Source organism: Penicilliopsis zonata, assembly GCF_001890105.1.
Source record: "Penicilliopsis zonata CBS 506.65 unplaced genomic scaffold ASPZOscaffold_3, whole genome shotgun sequence".
Classification (NCBI taxonomy): domain Eukaryota; kingdom Fungi; phylum Ascomycota; class Eurotiomycetes; order Eurotiales; family Aspergillaceae; genus Penicilliopsis; species Penicilliopsis zonata.
The window spans coordinates 1,669,786-1,687,875 of NW_019208913.1; the positions used below are offsets into that span (position 1 = coordinate 1,669,786).

The window sequence follows — 18,090 nt, forward strand, 5'->3', positions numbered from 1 at the left end:
CGCAGGAAAACATACCCCTCTGACTCACTTATAGTCTTCGACTCTCGATCGGACGGGAACTCAGGGGTCTGACAAGTATTTTGCAGGACCTGCCATTGAGTCCAATACCGATCTACCAAGATGTCGACTTCCGCTGATCAACAGAAGCCGGAATCGGTTTCCATCACGCCCCTCCTTCAGAGGCTTGCATACCCCGCGACAGCTCAAGTCGAAGTGAGCGCAGGGGAGATTGCCTCGGCCTTTGCCCTGATATTTGAGAATCGGCTGTCCGACATTCAGGCAGCAGCTCTCCTCACACTACTTCATTCCACGGGACGTGATCGGGACGCAGAAGTCATTGCGAAATGTTCACAACGTATGAGAGATGCCGCAACCTCTGTCGACAAGGCCTCATTGAGCCAGGTCATTGAGACTCGGGGGAGAAAGGAAGGAAACTACTATGGTGGAGTGGTGGGCACCTCACGCAATGGGCTATCTACGTCTTAAGAGTCGGCTAATTAAATCTTCCTCTTCTTCTAGTGCGACATTGTTGGCACGGGCGGAGATTCGCATTCGACTTTCAACATTTCTACAACCTCTTCGATCATCGCATCGTCACTACTCTTGATTGCCAAGCATGGAAACCGTGCCCAGACCTCCTTATCGGGCTCTGCAGACGTCTTGAATGCAATTGAACCAGTTTCTCCTAAGATCTCGGACATTTATGCGGAGAACCTGGTTCGGGTGTACGAAAAAACCAACTATGCCTTTCTCTTCGCTCCCAACTTTCACCCAGGCATGAAATATGCTGGCACTGTCCGTCGTGCTCTCGGTCTGCGCACGATCTTTAACCTCATGGGTCCGCTCGCTAATCCCGTCAACTGGGCCCTGGAGGCTCGTGTCGTTGGTGTGGCTTACCAAAGCCTCGGCCCCGTTTTCGTTGAGGCCCTGCGCCAAACTGGGGCTAAGAAAGCACTTGTGGTTTGCGGAGAAGAAGACATGGATGAGATCAGCTGTGCCGGGCCGACTAATTGCTGGGAGCTATCGGAATATGACAACCCCTCCTACAATGATGACTGCTCCAGTGACGAGGAGTCCAACCCCAAGGCTCTTGTCAAGATGCAGATGTTCCAGATTAAGCCGTCGGATTTCGGTCTTCCAACCCACCCGCTCAGTGAGGTCTATGGAAGGAAGTACCCCAAGGACAACGCCGCGAAACTCATGAGCATCCTCCGCAATGAGCTTCCACGTGATGACCCGATCCTCCACTTTGTTCTCATGAACGTGGCCGCCTTGTTCGTCACCTCTGGAGTCTGTGAGGCAGACACAAGCAATATGGGTCCAGGGGATGACGGAAAGGTCGTCACTGAGCGTGGCCCTGGTGGTAGACGCTGGAAGGAAGGCCTTCGCCGCGCCCGCTGGGCCATTGAAAGCGGGGAAGCGCTCAAGAATTTCGAGAAGTTCATTGAGGTGACCAACCAATTTTAGTGGGGTCAAAACTATACAGGAAGCAACATCCTGAACGTACAGGGGAGAAAACCTCGTTTTATTACATCAAATTCCACATTTCGGTCGACTTTCTCTACCAGAGTCAGGATTTGGGCAAAATGTTGGTCATGAACAAAGAATGATACCAATGATAAAAAGGAAGAAATTATATAATAGACGACATTTAGATGATATCTAGATTTTTCCAAATAATCTATTAGGCCCTGAAAAGGCGCTATCAAAAATTTAGGTATAAAGTAGATTTTATACATAATCCTTTGAAAAAAAAATCCTGTAGACTCTCTGCAAATTCTCTCCTCAACCATTTTAACCTTGCTCTTTCGAAATCCTGAATAGACTCCCAAAGCGCCATTGTTTATTGAAACGTCATCACAACCATAAGAATTCTCGCTAAGTGTAAAGATATCTAAATGTCGATGAGTGATAAGCAGCAAACGCAACCACATCAAGCCTTTAGATATGAAACATGTCTCTCCATATCATATTTCATGTTGTATTTATCGGGCTTCGAACTGGACCATTCTAAGGAAAGGAATCTCATCAGTACCTTTCTTTTATTTTTTCTAATATATGAACAGAAGACTCACCTCTTCGTACGTTCCTTGTACAGAACACGATGCCCACACTCCTTGCATCGGATCTGGTCTCCTCGCTTCAGCGACACGCGAGAATTGCACTCGCCACAAAGGTATGACACGGCAGGGCTTTCCATCGAGCCAGCGCCCATGCCGTCGCCGAAAGCGTTCTGGGCGCCGAGGTTGGGTACTTGGTAAGCTTCTCGAGACATGATTGGATGATTTGGCTAGAGAATCTAGGGACTCGATGAAACCGATGAACAAAAGGATGCGTTTTCAAGAAGGAAGAAGGTGTTGTGATCTGCGATGATTCGTTAGATCTTTTTTCGACGTTGAGACGTTAGATAAGCATCTGAATGACCCCAGCTAACCAGCTACAGTCTAGCCTGATTTGGTATAGTGCGCTACATATCAGTAAACCAATTCTTTTACATTGATCATCAGATGTCACTATACAGAATTTTAAGTCTAGCCTCTTATATATATTATATAAATTTCTATAGCTAGCCTGTGTCTTGTCACATCTAAACATCAAAGAGCAAAGAATAACATCCGAATTCGACAGAACTCCATGACCTTGCCTGGCTAGTATGCAAATAGTAGATTCCAGCAGGATAGAAAATTGGTATCATTAAAAGAAATGCAGAGAAAGGTGAAAACCTCATCAATACCATAAACATAGATGGCATTACCAACCGCCGCCGATCTTTCCGGCAAGCTCAACGACTCGAGCAGTATCAGCACCCACGTCCTTTGGCTTGCCAACGTCGCTTTCTACCTCGCGATAGGTAGTATAGACAAGCTTTGGGAGAGGAATGTCTAGATAATTAGCCCAGTATTGCAGGCTCTGGCGAACTTGAGCCTCTTTATCTTGAATCGGCAGTGTCTTTCCCGGGGGATTGTCTGTATCAGACTCAGCGGAATAATATGCCTCATCGATACGGGCAAGCCAGGCCCGTTGCTCGTGTGGTGATGCTTTGTTTGTTTCACCAGAAGCACCATCTAAAACAGTATCCGTGGATGGATCTGCTGTGATCTGTTTAGCATCTTCAATGCGAATCTGTCCGCCACCATTTGTGCAACCACCTGGGCAGGCCATGACCTCAACATAGGCGTAGTCGTTTGCTGATCCGGTTGACGAACCGCCAGCTCGTGCTGCTGGAAGTCTTCGGCTGGCTCCAGAGGCAGCAGGTCCATTCCGACCACCCGGAAGTCTTGATATCCGTGCAGGCTTTAGCTTCCGGACCAGGTTCTGGATGTTCCTGAAACCGTAGTACCGAGCAGCCTTGAGTAAGACTTCACCTGTTGGGGATACAACTTGATATTCAACAACATCCGCATTGCGTCCACGTTGAATGACTATCTCGCTGTTCGGGTGTCGTGACTGAAAGCTCAAAAGGACATAGTAGAGATAGCCGCCGGATGTTCCTGATGCAAGCGTCTGTCGGGACTGGAAATTACCCGAGAAAAGGAATGAGTTCAAGGTTTTTTCGGGAAAACTGGGGGTGAAATTCGACGGCGGTGCCTTCAATGGTAATTTCGAAAGGACAATGCCTCTTGATGAAGCCAATGACAGAAGCTCACGGGTAGTGATGACACAGTCGACGTCACGAACAGGTATATGCTGCATAGGGTCATCGAATCCTCTCCATGAGGCGTCCGTGAGCTCCGCACGACTGGCTTCGAGCTTCTTGTCAAAGCATGGCATTATGGCTAAGTGCCATATCTGAGATGGCGAAACGCCATATGCCTTGCTAAGGACAGTTTTCAGGAAAGTACCCGTCAACGCCTGAGGTGACTTCAAGCGTGAAAGATGGGGAAGAATAAAAGGGTGCGTCTTTTCAGCATAACATATCCAGCCGGGGCACGCGGATGACAAGATAGGGCGTTTGGGGGAATCGCCTGCTCCCAGTTCCGAGGTGTTCAACGACTCTGCAACCTCATCCGCCGAAAGCACCAGCACAGCCTCGCGAATCGCGTTAGTGTCCACCACCCAGGTAAAACCACTGCCATGCTTTCCACCGGCTCGCAGCCCTTGAGGACCTCTCAGAAACTGATCGATCATGAAAGAGGCTTCCCGTTCAGAAATCCCGTAGGTGGCGGCGAGACCGGATCGGACCTGCGGGCTAACACTAGCGACAAATATCTTCTTGCCTCCATTGTGCGTTCCATTTTCCAATGACGTGCCTTCATCCGTATGGTGCGATAGATCTTCCTCGGGATAAGTATCGAGGGCGTTCAAGACTTCCGTATGCGACTGGAGCGAGATTAAGACCGCCTCAGCAGAGGTAACGCAGCCAGAGCATGCCAGGCAGTCGGTTAACGATATCTGAGCTGGAGGGGCGTTTTCCGGCTGCACTTTGTCCTCCGTCGTCACCTCGTAGGGGTTCTGTTCCGGATTGCAAATTAGAAAGCGTCCATTGGTTGATACCCATGTAACATCGATCGAAGTACAAACCTCGGAACTCTGAGCCGATTTCTGCGGAAGCGTTTCGACGGGCTTAATACAGGCGACACCTGGAGATATGAAATCGTTCAGGTCATCTGCGGACAAGATCGCACTCATGGCGAATACTCGGAGTCTTTCTTCTCTTTAGGTTCGCTGGTTTGGACGTTCGGAGCACTATTCCAAGCCCCTCCAGGGGTATCTCTGTGGCGCCAGAGCGTGGGAGGTATTCTCGACTGCTTGGAAGTGAGTGGTGAAAGTTAATCAAAATCTCTTTCAAGAGTTTAAAATTAGATCGCACATCACAGTGATGATAAAGAAAAAAGATAGTCGCAAGGGCACAGCGCAGTTGGTTCCATCGCTTTGTCAGCTGCGGCGATATCGCAGTGGCGAAAGAAGAAAACCCCCCGCCATACGATAAGCTGACCGCCTTCCTAGTGCGGGGAACCTCATTGAGCTCTTTGTAAACTCCCCTTACGAAAACAGAGATCTCCAGGGGTAGCAAACAAAGAACTCGATCAACGGCCATGGATACGCTCGAGGGTACCACCGTGTATAAGTAGGAGTATTAGGCTGCACCAGATTGCCCGGTCGCGCTCTGATACCTACTTTGGAAGAGAATCAACCAGACAGTGATCAACGAATCTGAGCCTGTCATACCGAGCAATTAAAACAATCCCCTTTCCTACCTACTTTGGAAATGACGAAAGACTATCAGTGGATACTCGATTGGCTCTCTCCACCTCGGGGGAAGGAAAATGACGGACCTTGGCTGGTGCGGATCGCTGACGAGACAGATAAAATTGTTACTGAGCTCCTGAAGCTCACGCCCACAGCCAATGTGAAAGGTGTTCTGTATTCATTGACAGAACGGAAAGACAAAAAGGGCAAGGGAACTGGCTTCATGCCACCCATCAAGTTGAATTCGAAAGACCAAACCCTGCAGCCAATGAAAGTCCAAGTGATCAATAAGGACACTGTCGACGCAGCACTCGATATTCTCAAGAATTGCAATACTAAGCGAGTCTGTATCCTCAATTTCGCCAATGAAACCAATCCAGGCTCAGCCTGGCGTTCCGGTGTTATAGCTCAAGAAGAAGATATCTGCCGTCGAACCAGCCTTCATTTGACTCTGAATAAAAAGTTCTATCCGCTACGTTACGAGGATGCGATATATTCGACTGAAGTCCTAGTGATCCGAGAGAACTTTGCTTCGCAACATAAATTGTTCGACGTTACAAGACCGGAAACCCTGCCCTCTATTAGCGTCATCAGCATGGCTGCGATATATGCCCCAAAAACCGACAGTGGAAGAACCAAGTATCTGGACCCTGTTGAAAGAGACCAAATGAAGAGTCAGATTCGTTTGACTCTTTCTATTGCAGCAGTAAACAGTCATCGATATTTGGTGGTAGGTGCATTCGGGTGCGGCCATTACAAGCACCCCCTCCAAGACTCTGCCCAGTGCTGGAAAGAAGTCTTGCAGGAACCGGAATTCAGTTGTCGATGGGAAGGGATATACTTTGCTATCACGGGCGGACGGAATAAGAATGGTATAAGTATTTATCAGGAGGCTTTAGATGGGCTTACAGTTTGACTGATTCGGGTGCTTTTTACTTTGATGTCTATTTGTTGATTTCATTTACTTGTTATACTTGAATGTAGCAGATTCATATTTCACAGCTTCATACACTTCTAGGTGTGCAAATACCAGACTGATTCTCTGACTGGAGGCCAGATTATTTTGTTCTCAGTCGTGTAGAACGTCTTCGGCCACTGGTTTCTGGACTCGCCTTCTTCTCGCTATCCTCGAGCTTCACACCTCGACCAGTTCCCTTGCTTGGCCCTGACTTCTTTGATACTTTCTCTATCTCGGGATCTGAGTCGCTCTCTTCTTTCAATGGGGTCTCTCGCTTCCTCTTGGAGCTGGGATGTGACTCTTTGGTTTCGTCTTCAGTGACATCTTTAGTAATTGGGCCGGTCTTCTTCTGTACTGATGGCACAACCGCACTGGTTCGTCCACCAACGGTGAGAAAAATGATCTTGTCTCCATTGGGTAATTTCGCTGTTTGATTTTTCTTCCCTTTTCCCCATCGGTGCTTGAATAGCCAGTGCTCTGGGAATTTTTCCGAGTCTGCTAGCAATTCCACAGAGGTTGAACAAACATAATGAAGAGCCTTGTGTAGATCTTGGATTTGCTCATCATTCAGCGTATTGCTGTACTGCTCTGGGTGGATTTTTCCTTGATATAAAATCTCGTCGCTAAAGGAGTCAGGATCCACGCTCAGATTACCACACAGAGAAAAAATAGAATACCTACCCCATCCAGTTCCCGATACCACTGATATTGGCCTGGTCAAGAAGGACAGCCTTGATAGGCGCTTTCTTTCGTGTCACCAGTTCCGTTAACCACTTCTCTGTCACCAGTTCTGGGTCCGCGACCGGGTCAGGCCCGTTTTCCTTGAGAGGAGTGTACTTGCGGATCTCGTCCGCCGGACAATCCACGAGTCTGATTCTGGCCAGCCTCCGAAAATCAACGAACGCAGCCTCGGTCTTTGGGTTCCCGTCCGTCTCTAGCAGGAACTTCCAATACTTTGGCGGCCATTCTTTATCCTGGGGCTTGTCTGTACGATAGTAGTATGTATCGGCGTCTTTTATTTTCAGCCACCCAGCCATTCCAAAGTGCATCACTGCATGTGGCGGCGATGACATTGTGATCCAAAAGTATTTGCCCTGTTGCCCGGCTCCAACGACTGTCTTGCCCTGCATTGCCTTCTCAAACTCATCGGCACTAGTCCCCACTTTGCCGTACACGATGTCATCGTGTTGCGCCTGTACTCTGGAGAGTGTCTTCCCAACGAGATGCTGGCGTATGAAATGAACAATGCGCGAGACTTCCGCTAACTCGGGCATGATGAATTGTAACCTGGCTGACTGATTAGGAATGGATTCTTTGGAGGGGGGAAGAATTCAAGAATCACAATATTCAAATCAAACCAAATTTGATAAGTTCTTGAAACCCTGTTGATGGCTAGCTGTTTGAGAATCGTTGGTTACCTGCAGTTTGCCTCCTTAATTACAGGCAGTTATCGATATCTCCTACTCCGTATCAATCAGCCTCGACACGTAAAATAACGCGTCGTTGAGGCGTGAGTCAGCAGACACGAGATCATGTGACATGTCTATCGATGATCAAGGTCCAAATATGGCAAAGCTCGGGACTTTATGATGTTAGAACTTCAAAGAGCGGAACCAGCAACAGTGACGTGCTGTCTTCGGATTTTCCCATTTCAGCATCACAACACACCGTATTAGTACCCCTTTGCTACTATTCGGTGCTAGAACCGAGGAGGGATTTGAACGAAAGACTGACTGCATCGACTCCTACTTCCGCCCCACCAGGATCGCCGCCCCATCCGTCAAACTGGACTTGTTCTGGACTGCTACACCTGGGCCAGGCCGGAACGGGGAGGTGCTGGAGAGGCAGAGGATGTCACAGACAGCGTCGACCTCAGCTCCGACGCTGACTCCTCAATTTTGTTTCAATGAACGGGTGCTCCGAGGTACGTTTGGGGCAAATGTTTCCTAGAGAATCGCCCCCCTCCGGACACTATGGGAATTCAAGCTGATCAGTGTAATATTATTCCGCATAGACTTCCTCCGACTTTCCAGGTCCACAATCGATGATTCTATCACTCAGAATCTTAACGCGTTGCTGACGCCCGCCCAACGCGGGTTTGACCCTTCCTCGACGGCAAACCGTCAGACAGATTCCAAATTCAGGTTGTCTGTTGACCCGGCCGCCTGCCAGAAATTCAAGGATGATGTACTCTTCCCAGCTTGGCAGACCAGATCAGATGTTCTAAACTACTGCGCTGGTGTCGCCACGAGCCCCGATCCGGATGACCCCGACCTGATACTCCGAGAAACAGAATCCGCCAAAGATAGGGAGCGAGTGGTTGACGAACGATTGGATCCATATTCGGCCCGGTTCTTCCCTCGAGAAGCGCGGACCGAGTCTCTAGCGAATTTGATTCGTAATGAACGCACCGTGGAAGAAATCATCCGTTTCAGAACATGGGGCTTAGTGAACGAGAGATGCAACGAATCGACGAGTTGGGAAAAAGCTCTGAACAATTGGCGAGAGCGACAGCAAAGGTGACCCCATATGTTCGACCATATTGGGCGCCTCATGGCTGGACACACAGTGGCTATGTATTCATCCAACACACATGGTCAGTCCTCCGATCCCAGCGTCATTCGTTCTGTGCCCTTGGTCTATAACACGGCTTGAATATAGCCATTAAATATCTCCAGCAGTGCAGAATGGTTGTAAGATAGATGCATGACTGGCGCAATTGGATTTTCTTTGTGTATATCAAGTTGCTTCTTGCTGTCTCTTCTCGCTCTCCAAGAGCCCATGATGAAATAAAAAGCATGAGATTCTTTGATGACTACCCTATAATACTTGTGGGTGGTGTTCGGGTTTCGAAGAAGCAGCCCTAAATATTCAGTACCGAGTTGGCTTCAGTACCCATATTATATAGAAAAGTATTTTTTTAAATGAAAATACTCCATGTGGTCTCGATAATTCCGTGAAGTGCTCGCTCTATATCGGCCCTGCCATTTCGGAGGAGTTGTTCCCCGCACACATCAAAAGCTTCATCCACGCACAGTCACCGGCGGCTGGCCTTCCCACTCTGTCAGCCCTCACGGAGTCCTAGCACCACGCCCGCCATGCCTCAACAATTGAGCTCCAAGGATTCTTCCTTGTTCCGTCAAGTTGTTCGCTTCTATGAAAACAAGCAATACAAGAAGGGTGGGTTGAGAGTCCCTGGATTGGATTTGGTCCTGGACTCGGCCGGAGAGCTGACTGCAAATATGTGACGAACAGGCATCAAAGCTGCAGAACAGATTCTGCGCAAGACCCCCAACCATGGTGACACGCAAGCGATGAAGGCTCTGATCATGAGCAACCTCGGACAGCAGGAAGAGGCCTTCGTGCTGGCCAAGGAGGCACTCAAGAACGACATGCGGTCGCATGTCTGCTGGCACGTCTATGGGTTACTCTACCGTCAAGACAAGAACTACGAAGAGGCCATTAAAGCATACCGATTTGCCTTAAAGATCGAGCCGGAGTCCCAACCGATTCAGCGCGATTTGGCCCTCCTCCAGATGCAAATGCGCGATTATCCAGGTTATATTCAGAGCCGGAGCGCTATGCTGCAGGCTCGGCCGGGTATCAGACAGAATTGGACCGCTCTTGCTATTGCACACCACCTGTCTGGCGATCTGGAGGAGGCAGAGAAAGTGTTGACGACATATGAAGAGACTTTGAAGACCCCGCCGCCGCTCTCCGACATGGAACATTCCGAAGCCGTCCTCTACAAGAACACAATCATCGCCGAGTCGGGAAACCTTGAGCGGGCCCTCGAGCACTTGGAGTCGGTCGGTCACCGGATCAGCGATGTCCTCGCTGTGATGGAGATGAAGGCTGATTACCTCCTGCGACTAGGACGGACCGAGGAAGCCGACGCAGCCTACACGGCGCTCATTGAGCGGAACCCTGAAAACTCCGTGTACTACGATGCGCTCATCCGGGTAAAGGGTATCCCTAAGGATGACCACAAGGCACTGAAGGCCGTGTATGATTCCTGGGTGGACAAGAACCCTCGCGGTGACGCCCCTCGAAGGATCCCGCTGGACTTCCTTGAAGGCGACGATTTCAAGCAAGCCGCCGATACCTATCTTCAGCGTATGCTTCGGAAGGGCGTTCCCTCTCTGTTTGCGAACATCAAGACACTGTACGCCAACCCGTCCAAGCGGGACATCGTACAGGAGCTTGTGGAAGGCTATGCTTCTGGAAACGTTGAGCTTCAATCCAACGGATCTGCCGACAAGCAAGCAAACGGGGACAACAAATACTTTGAGGCATCAACCTACTACTTCCTTGCGCAGCACTACAACTACCATCTCAGCCGTGATCTGACGAAGGCTACGGAATACGTGGATAAGGCAATCGAGTTGACCCCCAAGAGCGTGGAGTACCTGATGACCAAGGCCAGGATATGGAAGCACCAAGGTGACCTGGGCAAGGCGGCTGAGACTATGGAGCAGGCTCGTTTGTTGGACGAGAAGGACCGGTATATCAACTCCAAGGCTGCCAAGTACCAACTGCGCAATGACGAGAACGACAAGGCGCTCGACAACATGAGCAAATTCACACGCAACGAGACCGTCGGCGGCGCCCTCGGAGACCTTCATGAGATGCAGTGCGTCTGGTACCTGACCGAGGATGGCGAGTCCTATCTCCGGCAGAAAAAGCTGGCTCTTGCTCTCAAGCGCTTCCACGCCGTCTATAACATCTTCGACGTCTGGCAGGAAGACCAGTTTGATTTCCACAGCTTTTCTCTCCGCAAGGGTATGATCAGAGCGTATGTCGACATGGTCCGGTGGGAGGACCGTCTGCGTGACCATCCTTTCTACTCCCGAGTGGCCATTGATGCTATCAAGACCTACATCCTCCTCCATGACGAACCGGATCTGGTCCACGGACCTATACCCGCGAGCAGTCTTGATGACCTTGATGGTGCCGAGCGAAAGAAGGCCTTGAAGAAGGCAAAGAAGGAGCAGCTTCGTCTGGAGAAGATCGAGGCCGAAAAGCGCGAAGCCCGCAAGGCGAACGCAAAGTCGGCCGACGGCGAGGTCAAGAAAGAGGATCCCGACCCGCTTGGCAACAAACTCGTCCAGACACAAGACCCGCTCAAGGACGCCACCAAGTTTCTGACTCCCCTGCTGGAATTCAACCCGCAGAACTTTGAAGCGCAAAGCCTCGGCTTCGAGGTCTACCTGAGACGGGGTAAGAAAAGTTTCCCTACTAAACTCGAAGGTGAAACCCGAGCTAATGAAATACATTAGGTAAATTTGTCCCGGCACTCAAGTGTCTTGAAGCCGCTCATTCCATCGACGCTGCCAACCCTGCGTTACAGCAGCAGCTTGCGCGATTCAAAAAGGCGCTTGAGACCCTTCCTGAGCCGCTGCCCGCGCAAGTAGCTGAGGTCGTCAACTCCGAATTGGAGCAGCTCTCCTCGAAGCTCGTCAAGGCCTGAACCGGAACAATTCCTTCTGTCCAACGGGCGCATGTCGGTTCTTTCAACTTTTTCTTCTCTCTCCAGCAGCTGTCGATCTAGTTTAACTTCTCCGAGCAGGTAGAGGGAGGTCCAGGAAAAACAATTTCTAGAATGCCTGTGCTCAATTTAGGATAGGATGTAAGATTAAAGATACCACAGGAGGCGATTAGTTAGAGGACCAACCTAGAGCTACATAAAAAGATATGACGAGATGCTAGTCACTTCTAGAAAGAGATACAGAGGAAATAGTTAGTTATGCTAAGCGCAGAAGTGACCAAGTCTATTATATGATTATAATGTACATGCGAGAAGCGAGTTCTGATGGTTGATGGTATGTATATGATGGGGCCAATTGCTTGTCCCTCTTCACTCGTCGTCCAGATTGCCGAGGATGGGCTTCCGTCTGATGGTTTCCTCGTCCTCGCCATATCCGTATTTAATCCACATCTGCTGCCAGAAGGGGACAGGTGTTGGCCTCTCCTGGCCGATGATGTATTCCTGGCCCTCTGCGATGCGCTCTGCGCGCGCCTCCTCCTCAGGCGACATGATGTACCGCGACATTCGCGACGCAAGACGGGGGTCGAGGACGATGTCGTCGAGCCACTCGCGCTCGGCGTCCGGGGCGGACTCGTCGCGCTTGAAGACAGATTTGTGCCATTCTTTCTCTTCGTGATCGAGGAGTGTCTGCTGCTCAAGGTACGATGTGGAGGAAGTGTTGGTGGGAGAAGCGTCCCCGCCAGCGTCTGCGCTGGGGAAGGTACCCTCCTCGTACGGTCTGGTGGCGCAGGCTAGAACGATCGCAGCAACATCGCGGCCCACACTGTCAGCGAGATACCGCTGCGTCAAGTACCGGTACAGGCGAATCGGCGTGTTGAGGAACCCAAGGATGTGTGGGAAAGGAATCGGGACAGAGCTGTCGAGAGACTGCGGGAACGTTCGCGGAATGGCTTGGGAGGAGTAATCGGTAGGTGCGATATATGAGGGTGTTGGGCCTTTCGGCTTGGGCTTTTCTTCCTTCTTTTCTTCATCCTTCTTCTCTGCCTCTTTGTTCTCCGGGGTCTCGGTCTCGGGAGTAGTCGGTCCTGCATCCGAGCTAACCGACTCCGACGCTTCAGAGATTTCGGGAGTAGGTTCTGGTGGCGGAGGAGGGGGGTCTAACGGACCCAGCCAGCCTTCATGAAGGCCGCGAACGTACTCTCTCCAAGTGTGTCGCCCAATGACCAAGTCGCCCTTGGGTCCCGGCTCGTCAACAACGCCGATGCGTGTTCTTGCATCGGCGATGATGTCTTCAACTCCCTGCTCCTCTACCACTGTGCTCGGCTCTCCTGCTTTTCGTCTGAGTTTCCGAATACGCTCCGCCGTGCCGGCTCGGACGTCGCCTTCCCGCCGCCCTTCAACAACACTGTAATCCATCGCAGCGGCCACCAGCACCGGCTTGACGTATTCCTTGAAATAGTCGCGCGCAATCCTCAACCCATCGCCGGGAGGAGCAGACAAATAGATCGTGAGCTTTCGCCGCGTTTGGTCGATTGGGAGTGGCTCTTTGGAAAGATGAGCGACCAGGTCGCACCATTTCTGCTGAGCACGTCGTTTCTCTCTGCGGTCATAGATCAGTGCAGTGGTGAAGGAACCGGTAATGGTGAAAAAGATCATCCAGTTGCGAGACGGCAGCTTAAAGCGGAGATTGGGCATTCCTTGAAGGTATCTCCATTAGCAAGCAGAGCAGAGCAATACCGGGGTTGTAGCATACCCATCATTCGAAAAGCAGGATTCTGCTTGGGAGCAGCCTTTGCAGACGCAGAGCCTGCGGCCGCAGTATTAGGGGCCTCTGTCATTATGAATTTGTCCCGTAACACACGTCAATGCAAGTTAAGCACTCCAACGCACTGCTGACTGCTCCAAAAAAGTTGATATCGGGAAGCCTGTCGGAACTTTGTTGATCCGGATACGTAATTTTGTTACCGGGTATGAAATATAATACCAAGTCCTGGTACGGAGTACCAGGTAGGTACTAACTAATTAACTACCTAGTACCTACTACCTAGTAGTTACCCACTGAACGTACCTGAATAGGTACCTCCTAATAATGACTTTGCCACAGTTTCATACTTCTATGTAGTTATTGGCAGCTGCAAATACCAACTCGCGAATTCCATGTTCTCTGTGCTACTTCTCTCTCTACCTAATGTACATGCCCCCTGGTGTGGAGTTAGTCGACTGTATCAAGCGAGGTAAGACGATACTAATACGGAGTAACAGGTACTAATAGACTCTACGGCGATTCTCAAAATTGGGCGCCAAACCTAGTAGGAGGTACTGGCGAAGTACCTCGATTACTTGGATGACAGGAATTATAGCTGTCTAGATAGAGTTACTGGCTATTTACGACTAGTTTAATAGAGGAATTAATACTTAGGTAATTGGGCAGACCAGAAGAATTCATTATCGAGTTATGCTGCCCTCTATTATTAAATATTATTATTGTGACTGCTGTCTGTGGGCAACGTCAACTACGCGCAGGCCAGAGTCTGGACTCCCTATAGAAAAAAGGGACGTGTGAAACTGTGAAACAGCCAACTCCTTTCCTGCAATCGCCCTTCCCCTTCGTTCGTTCGGTCCTCCTCGCCCTCTCCTCCGGTTCTCGCATCTGTCTGGTCCTCGTCCTCGACCTGTCTGTTGTCTGACCGTGGGGTAACCGTACGGGAGATCGTGTGTGGTGGTTTCTGTATCGCCCCGACCCTCCTGAAAAGCCACCGCTCCTTTCGCTGAACGGCCACCCTTTTAAACTACACCCCCTCTTTCTCCCAACACTACTATCCTCATTCATTTTCTCTCGAGGCAGCGGATAACTGGAGAACAATTCACCATGGATCCGAATAACAACCGTCCGCACCTGAATTTCGGGTACAACGATCGGGCGTACAATTCAGCCAACAATCGCGCATATCCCACCACGCCCTCCGCCTTCCCGCAGCCGATCTACCAGAACCAGAGCCCTCAGGACTACATGGACGCCCAGAGCCTGCAGAACGGAGCGTATGGCCAAGGATACTACATGAACAACCCCTACCCTCAGCAGGCGACCTATGCTCAACCTCACTATGGCCAACATGCCCTACAGTCCCCACAGCCCACCTACCAGACACGCTTGGGATACAGTACCAATGACGGTACCAACGGGCTGGTCCAGCAGTTCTCGAATCAGGACCTGAATGCGAACCGTTCGGGTCTCATGGGCCGCTCGGCCTCGCCGGGGCAGCGTCCTCGGACCGCGGGCGGCTCTCCTGCCCCCCCCGGTCAGCAGGCCGGGCATCTGGTTCCTCCCATGCCGCGCAGCCCCAGAACCGTCCCTGAGGGCGAGGAACTGCAGCGGTTCCCAGAACGTTACTCGGAGAATGTTCATAAGCGCGGCAAAGCGGCCAAGGAACTGGTAAACGTCTTCTTCCATGAGAACATCGAGCGAGCGCGGGATCGCAACATGCGGTAAGTCTTGTTGGTAGCGATAGGAACATCCTCGTATCAATCAATGCTGATTCCCGTTTCGTATCAGGTCTACCGAACTCGACAAGTTGATCCGTGACCCCAGCGTCCCCGTGGACAAGAAGCGTCAGGATGCTGAGGCCACTGCCAGAAGGGAGTCGACCTTCCTCCGGTTCCTGAGAACCAAAGAGACCCCGGCCAATTTCCAGACGATCAAGGTCATCGGCAAGGGTGCCTTCGGTGAGGTCAAACTGGTGCAGAGAAAGACAGACGGGAAGATCTACGCTTTGAAGTCGTTAATCAAGTCGGAGATGTTCAAGAAAGACCAGCTGGCCCATGTTCGCGCCGAGCGTGACATTCTGGCAGACTCCAAGGATAACCCATGGCTCGTGAAGCTGCACGCCTCATTTCAGGATAACGCTTACCTCTATCTGCTGATGGAGTTTTTGCCTGGCGGTGATCTAATGACCATGCTTATCAAATATGAAATTTTCTCGGAGGATATTACACGATTCTACATGGCAGAGATTGTCATGGCCATTGAAGCGGTTCACAAGCTAGGCTTCCTCCATCGGTTAGTGACAAACACTACGCTTCAAGGTCTTCTCTTGTTGAAATATGCAGCCTGCTAACCCTGCAACAGTGACATAAAACCTGACAACATCTTGCTTGACCGAGGTGGTCATATCAAGCTTACCGATTTCGGTCTTTCGACAGGCGGCAAAAAGACACACGACAATGCGTACTATCAAAACCTTCTCAAGAACTCGACATCAAAGGACAAGAACCGCAACTCTGGCTACTTCAGCGATGCGATCAACCTTACTGTATCGAACCGTGGACAGATCAATACCTGGAGAAAGTCTCGGAGAGCCATGGCCTACTCGACGGTCGGCACTCCAGACTACATCGCCCCGGAAATCTTCAATGGTCAAGGCTACACATACTTATGCGATTGGTGGTCAGTTGGCGCCATCATGTTCGAATGTCTGGTGGGCTGGCCTCCCTTCTGCGCTGAGGACACGACCGACACCTACCGGAAGATTGTGAACTGGCGCGAATGTCTCTATTTCCCTGAGGAGCTTACCCTGTCGCGTGATTCCGAGCATCTCATTCGCAGGTATTTCCCTCTCTTCCCAAATGAAATTTCACTGTGATACTGATCCTTCATTGCAGCTTTTTGTGTGATGCAGAGCACCGTATCGGCAGTGAGGGTGGCCAACACGGCGGTGCTACACAGATCAAAAACCACCCCTTCTTCCGCGGCGTGGTCTGGGAGCAACTGCGCAGGATCCGTGCTCCGTTCGAGCCCAAGCTCAGCTCGAATGTGGATGTATCATACTTCCCCATTGATGAGATTCCGCAAGAGGATACCAGCGCCATCCACCGCGCGCAGGCTCGTGCCATGCCAGATGAACAGGAGGCTGAGATGAGTCTGCCCTTCATTGGCTACACCTACAAGGCATTCAATGCATTCCAGAACAATTAGATGTTTCGGAAGGCGTTTCAAGAGCACTCGAGTTCCCTGGACTAAGAGTGAACCGTCTTAGGGAGTCAAAAAGAAAGCGGGCAGGCTTGCATCTATGTCTTTTTCAACGGCTCACCAGGTCTGAACTCGTTGTTTTAACCTCCCCTTTTCTGCTATTCTTTCTGTTCATTTTCCCCCCTTATTTTCTATCGGAAATCATAAAGCATACTCTGAAATCATGACCTGAGCATCTTTGCATCTGTTTGGATTTATGTCGCAAGTCGGCATACCGCAGCCGTCTATCAATTTCTGGCGAAAAACACTCCATATCGCTGTGCATATGCTTTTATTTCTAAGCGAGTGTATTGTTCATTAGGGCTTGATGTCCTAGACAAGACCAGTATAAATGGAATTACAGTTCAGTCTAGTTGCTATCAAAAGCTTCAAAAAGTGCAGGAAGATGATTCCGAAGCAAAAAAGGAACATGAGTGTTTCCATAAGGCAATTGTCGAGACCCCCTTTTAATAGAAGATAATTCCATGCATCTGAACCCAAAACGCCGAAGTGCTAGTAAATATTACATAGGGCATGGATCTTCCCCGGTTAGGTCCGCATCGGTGCGAGACCCGGAACGCCACTATATCTTTCCTCCCGCTCGGTCTTGAACATGATCTGAACCCAAAACTCCTTGCTATCCTCGTCGAACCAGGTCCAATAGCGTCCTTCGCGGCGATCGATTTCTCTCGCCTGTAGCTTGAACCCGCAGGACTGGTACGGCTCGGCAGCGACAACCAGGTACTGGAAGTTCTTGTCCGGGGGCTCCTCGACCTTCTGCTCAAACGCAGACATGAACCGCACCCGCGGTGTCACGCCAGGCGTGATCTCCTGATACTGCAGCTGGAAGAGTAGACCGAGCTGGCGCGTCAGCGGATCGCGGATCTTGGTGATCTTGTACCCTGGCCGCCCGATCTTAATCATCTGCTTCTTGACTTGCACGCCCATCGCTCCAGGCACCATCGATGAGTCCTGGTTCTTGCCTTCCTTCTGCTCTCGTGCAGCTCGCCGCGCCAGATTCGTCTGGTGCTTGCGGCCCTGTGTATGTGCGAGATACGAGCCATCATTCTGGTGTACGGTCAGACACAGCCGGCATTCGAAGCTGCCCACATGGTTCTTGAAGAAGTACGGGTCCTTGTCGAGATCGATCGTCTCCAGCGCGAGCTTGCGCAGTCGTTCGCGTCGGTCTGCATTGGTCGCCGAGTGGGATGCGACACCGCCGCCACCGAACTTGGACCCTGCTCGATTCTGTCCAGGTCAGTCATTGTTCTTCTTCAAAAGGGGCTCAAATCACGTTTTCAAAGTACCTGGTAATCCATGGTGATCGGTAGTCAGCGCTGAGAGATAGGGTGTCTGCTCCAAAATACTATCGCGGCGAAGTTGGCGGTGATAAAGATCCTTTGTAATTCATTACATAAGCATCCCGGCCACGGCAGTGTCTCTCTGCCA

General features: G+C 50.7%; 10 protein-coding genes across 10 annotated transcripts; 5 read left to right on the top strand and 5 right to left on the bottom strand.

Annotated features, from left to right (window-relative positions):
* Positions 1-17: 17 nt before the first annotated feature.
* Positions 18-1,702, top strand: ASPZODRAFT_129848 (hypothetical protein). The gene is made up of 2 exons (XM_022722370.1): positions 18-450; positions 520-1,702. The coding sequence occupies exons 1-2, from the start codon at positions 121-123 to the stop codon at positions 1,465-1,467; spliced, it is 1,278 nt and encodes a 425-aa protein (XP_022583903.1). The 5' UTR covers positions 18-120; the 3' UTR covers positions 1,468-1,702.
* Positions 1,703-1,762: 60 nt separating this feature from the next.
* Positions 1,763-2,296, bottom strand: ASPZODRAFT_129851 (hypothetical protein). The gene is made up of 2 exons (XM_022722371.1): positions 2,076-2,296; positions 1,763-2,010 (listed from the first exon to the last, which is right to left on the bottom strand). The coding sequence occupies exons 1-2, from the start codon at positions 2,273-2,275 to the stop codon at positions 1,986-1,988; spliced, it is 225 nt and encodes a 74-aa protein (XP_022583904.1). The 5' UTR covers positions 2,276-2,296; the 3' UTR covers positions 1,763-1,985.
* A 237-nt stretch (positions 2,297-2,533) lies between these two features.
* Positions 2,534-4,926, bottom strand: ASPZODRAFT_112283 (hypothetical protein). The gene is made up of 2 exons (XM_022721036.1): positions 4,522-4,926; positions 2,534-4,452 (listed from the first exon to the last, which is right to left on the bottom strand). Exons 1-2 carry the CDS (start codon positions 4,627-4,629, stop codon positions 2,752-2,754), a joined length of 1,809 nt encoding a protein of 602 aa, XP_022583905.1. The 5' UTR covers positions 4,630-4,926; the 3' UTR covers positions 2,534-2,751.
* A 532-nt stretch (positions 4,927-5,458) lies between these two features.
* Positions 5,459-6,106, top strand: ASPZODRAFT_60514 (hypothetical protein; the record flags this gene model as incomplete). Its single annotated transcript, XM_022728926.1, has 1 exon — positions 5,459-6,106. One exon carries the CDS (start codon positions 5,459-5,461, stop codon positions 6,104-6,106), a length of 648 nt encoding a protein of 215 aa, XP_022583906.1.
* Positions 6,107-6,248: 142 nt separating this feature from the next.
* Positions 6,249-7,422, bottom strand: ASPZODRAFT_61166 (hypothetical protein; the record flags this gene model as incomplete). The annotated part of the gene is made up of 2 exons (XM_022728972.1): positions 6,249-6,771; positions 6,830-7,422. The coding sequence occupies 2 exons, from the start codon at positions 7,420-7,422 to the stop codon at positions 6,249-6,251; spliced, it is 1,116 nt and encodes a 371-aa protein (XP_022583907.1).
* Positions 7,423-7,999: 577 nt separating this feature from the next.
* Positions 8,000-8,671, top strand: ASPZODRAFT_14113 (hypothetical protein; the record flags this gene model as incomplete). The annotated part of the gene is made up of 2 exons (XM_022724720.1): positions 8,000-8,072; positions 8,163-8,671. The coding sequence occupies 2 exons, from the start codon at positions 8,000-8,002 to the stop codon at positions 8,669-8,671; spliced, it is 582 nt and encodes a 193-aa protein (XP_022583908.1).
* A 401-nt stretch (positions 8,672-9,072) lies between these two features.
* Positions 9,073-11,847, top strand: ASPZODRAFT_1468944 (hypothetical protein). Its single transcript, XM_022725205.1, has 4 exons — positions 9,073-9,328; positions 9,404-11,368; positions 11,428-11,651; positions 11,722-11,847. The coding sequence occupies exons 1-3, from the start codon at positions 9,247-9,249 to the stop codon at positions 11,616-11,618; spliced, it is 2,238 nt and encodes a 745-aa protein (XP_022583909.1). The 5' UTR covers positions 9,073-9,246; the 3' UTR covers positions 11,619-11,651; positions 11,722-11,847.
* Positions 11,848-12,005: 158 nt separating this feature from the next.
* On the bottom strand, positions 12,006-13,474 carry ASPZODRAFT_140302 (hypothetical protein; the record flags this gene model as incomplete). Its single annotated transcript, XM_022724651.1, has 2 exons — positions 12,006-13,333; positions 13,390-13,474. The coding sequence occupies 2 exons, from the start codon at positions 13,472-13,474 to the stop codon at positions 12,006-12,008; spliced, it is 1,413 nt and encodes a 470-aa protein (XP_022583910.1).
* A 1,031-nt stretch (positions 13,475-14,505) lies between these two features.
* Positions 14,506-16,608, top strand: ASPZODRAFT_14116 (hypothetical protein; the record flags this gene model as incomplete). Its single annotated transcript, XM_022724725.1, has 4 exons — positions 14,506-15,122; positions 15,190-15,693; positions 15,763-16,239; positions 16,296-16,608. 4 exons carry the CDS (start codon positions 14,506-14,508, stop codon positions 16,606-16,608), a joined length of 1,911 nt encoding a protein of 636 aa, XP_022583911.1.
* A 582-nt stretch (positions 16,609-17,190) lies between these two features.
* Positions 17,191-17,960, bottom strand: ASPZODRAFT_140304 (hypothetical protein; the record flags this gene model as incomplete). The annotated part of the gene is made up of 2 exons (XM_022724652.1): positions 17,191-17,889; positions 17,949-17,960. 2 exons carry the CDS (start codon positions 17,958-17,960, stop codon positions 17,191-17,193), a joined length of 711 nt encoding a protein of 236 aa, XP_022583912.1.
* Between the last annotated feature and the right edge of the window lie 130 nt (positions 17,961-18,090).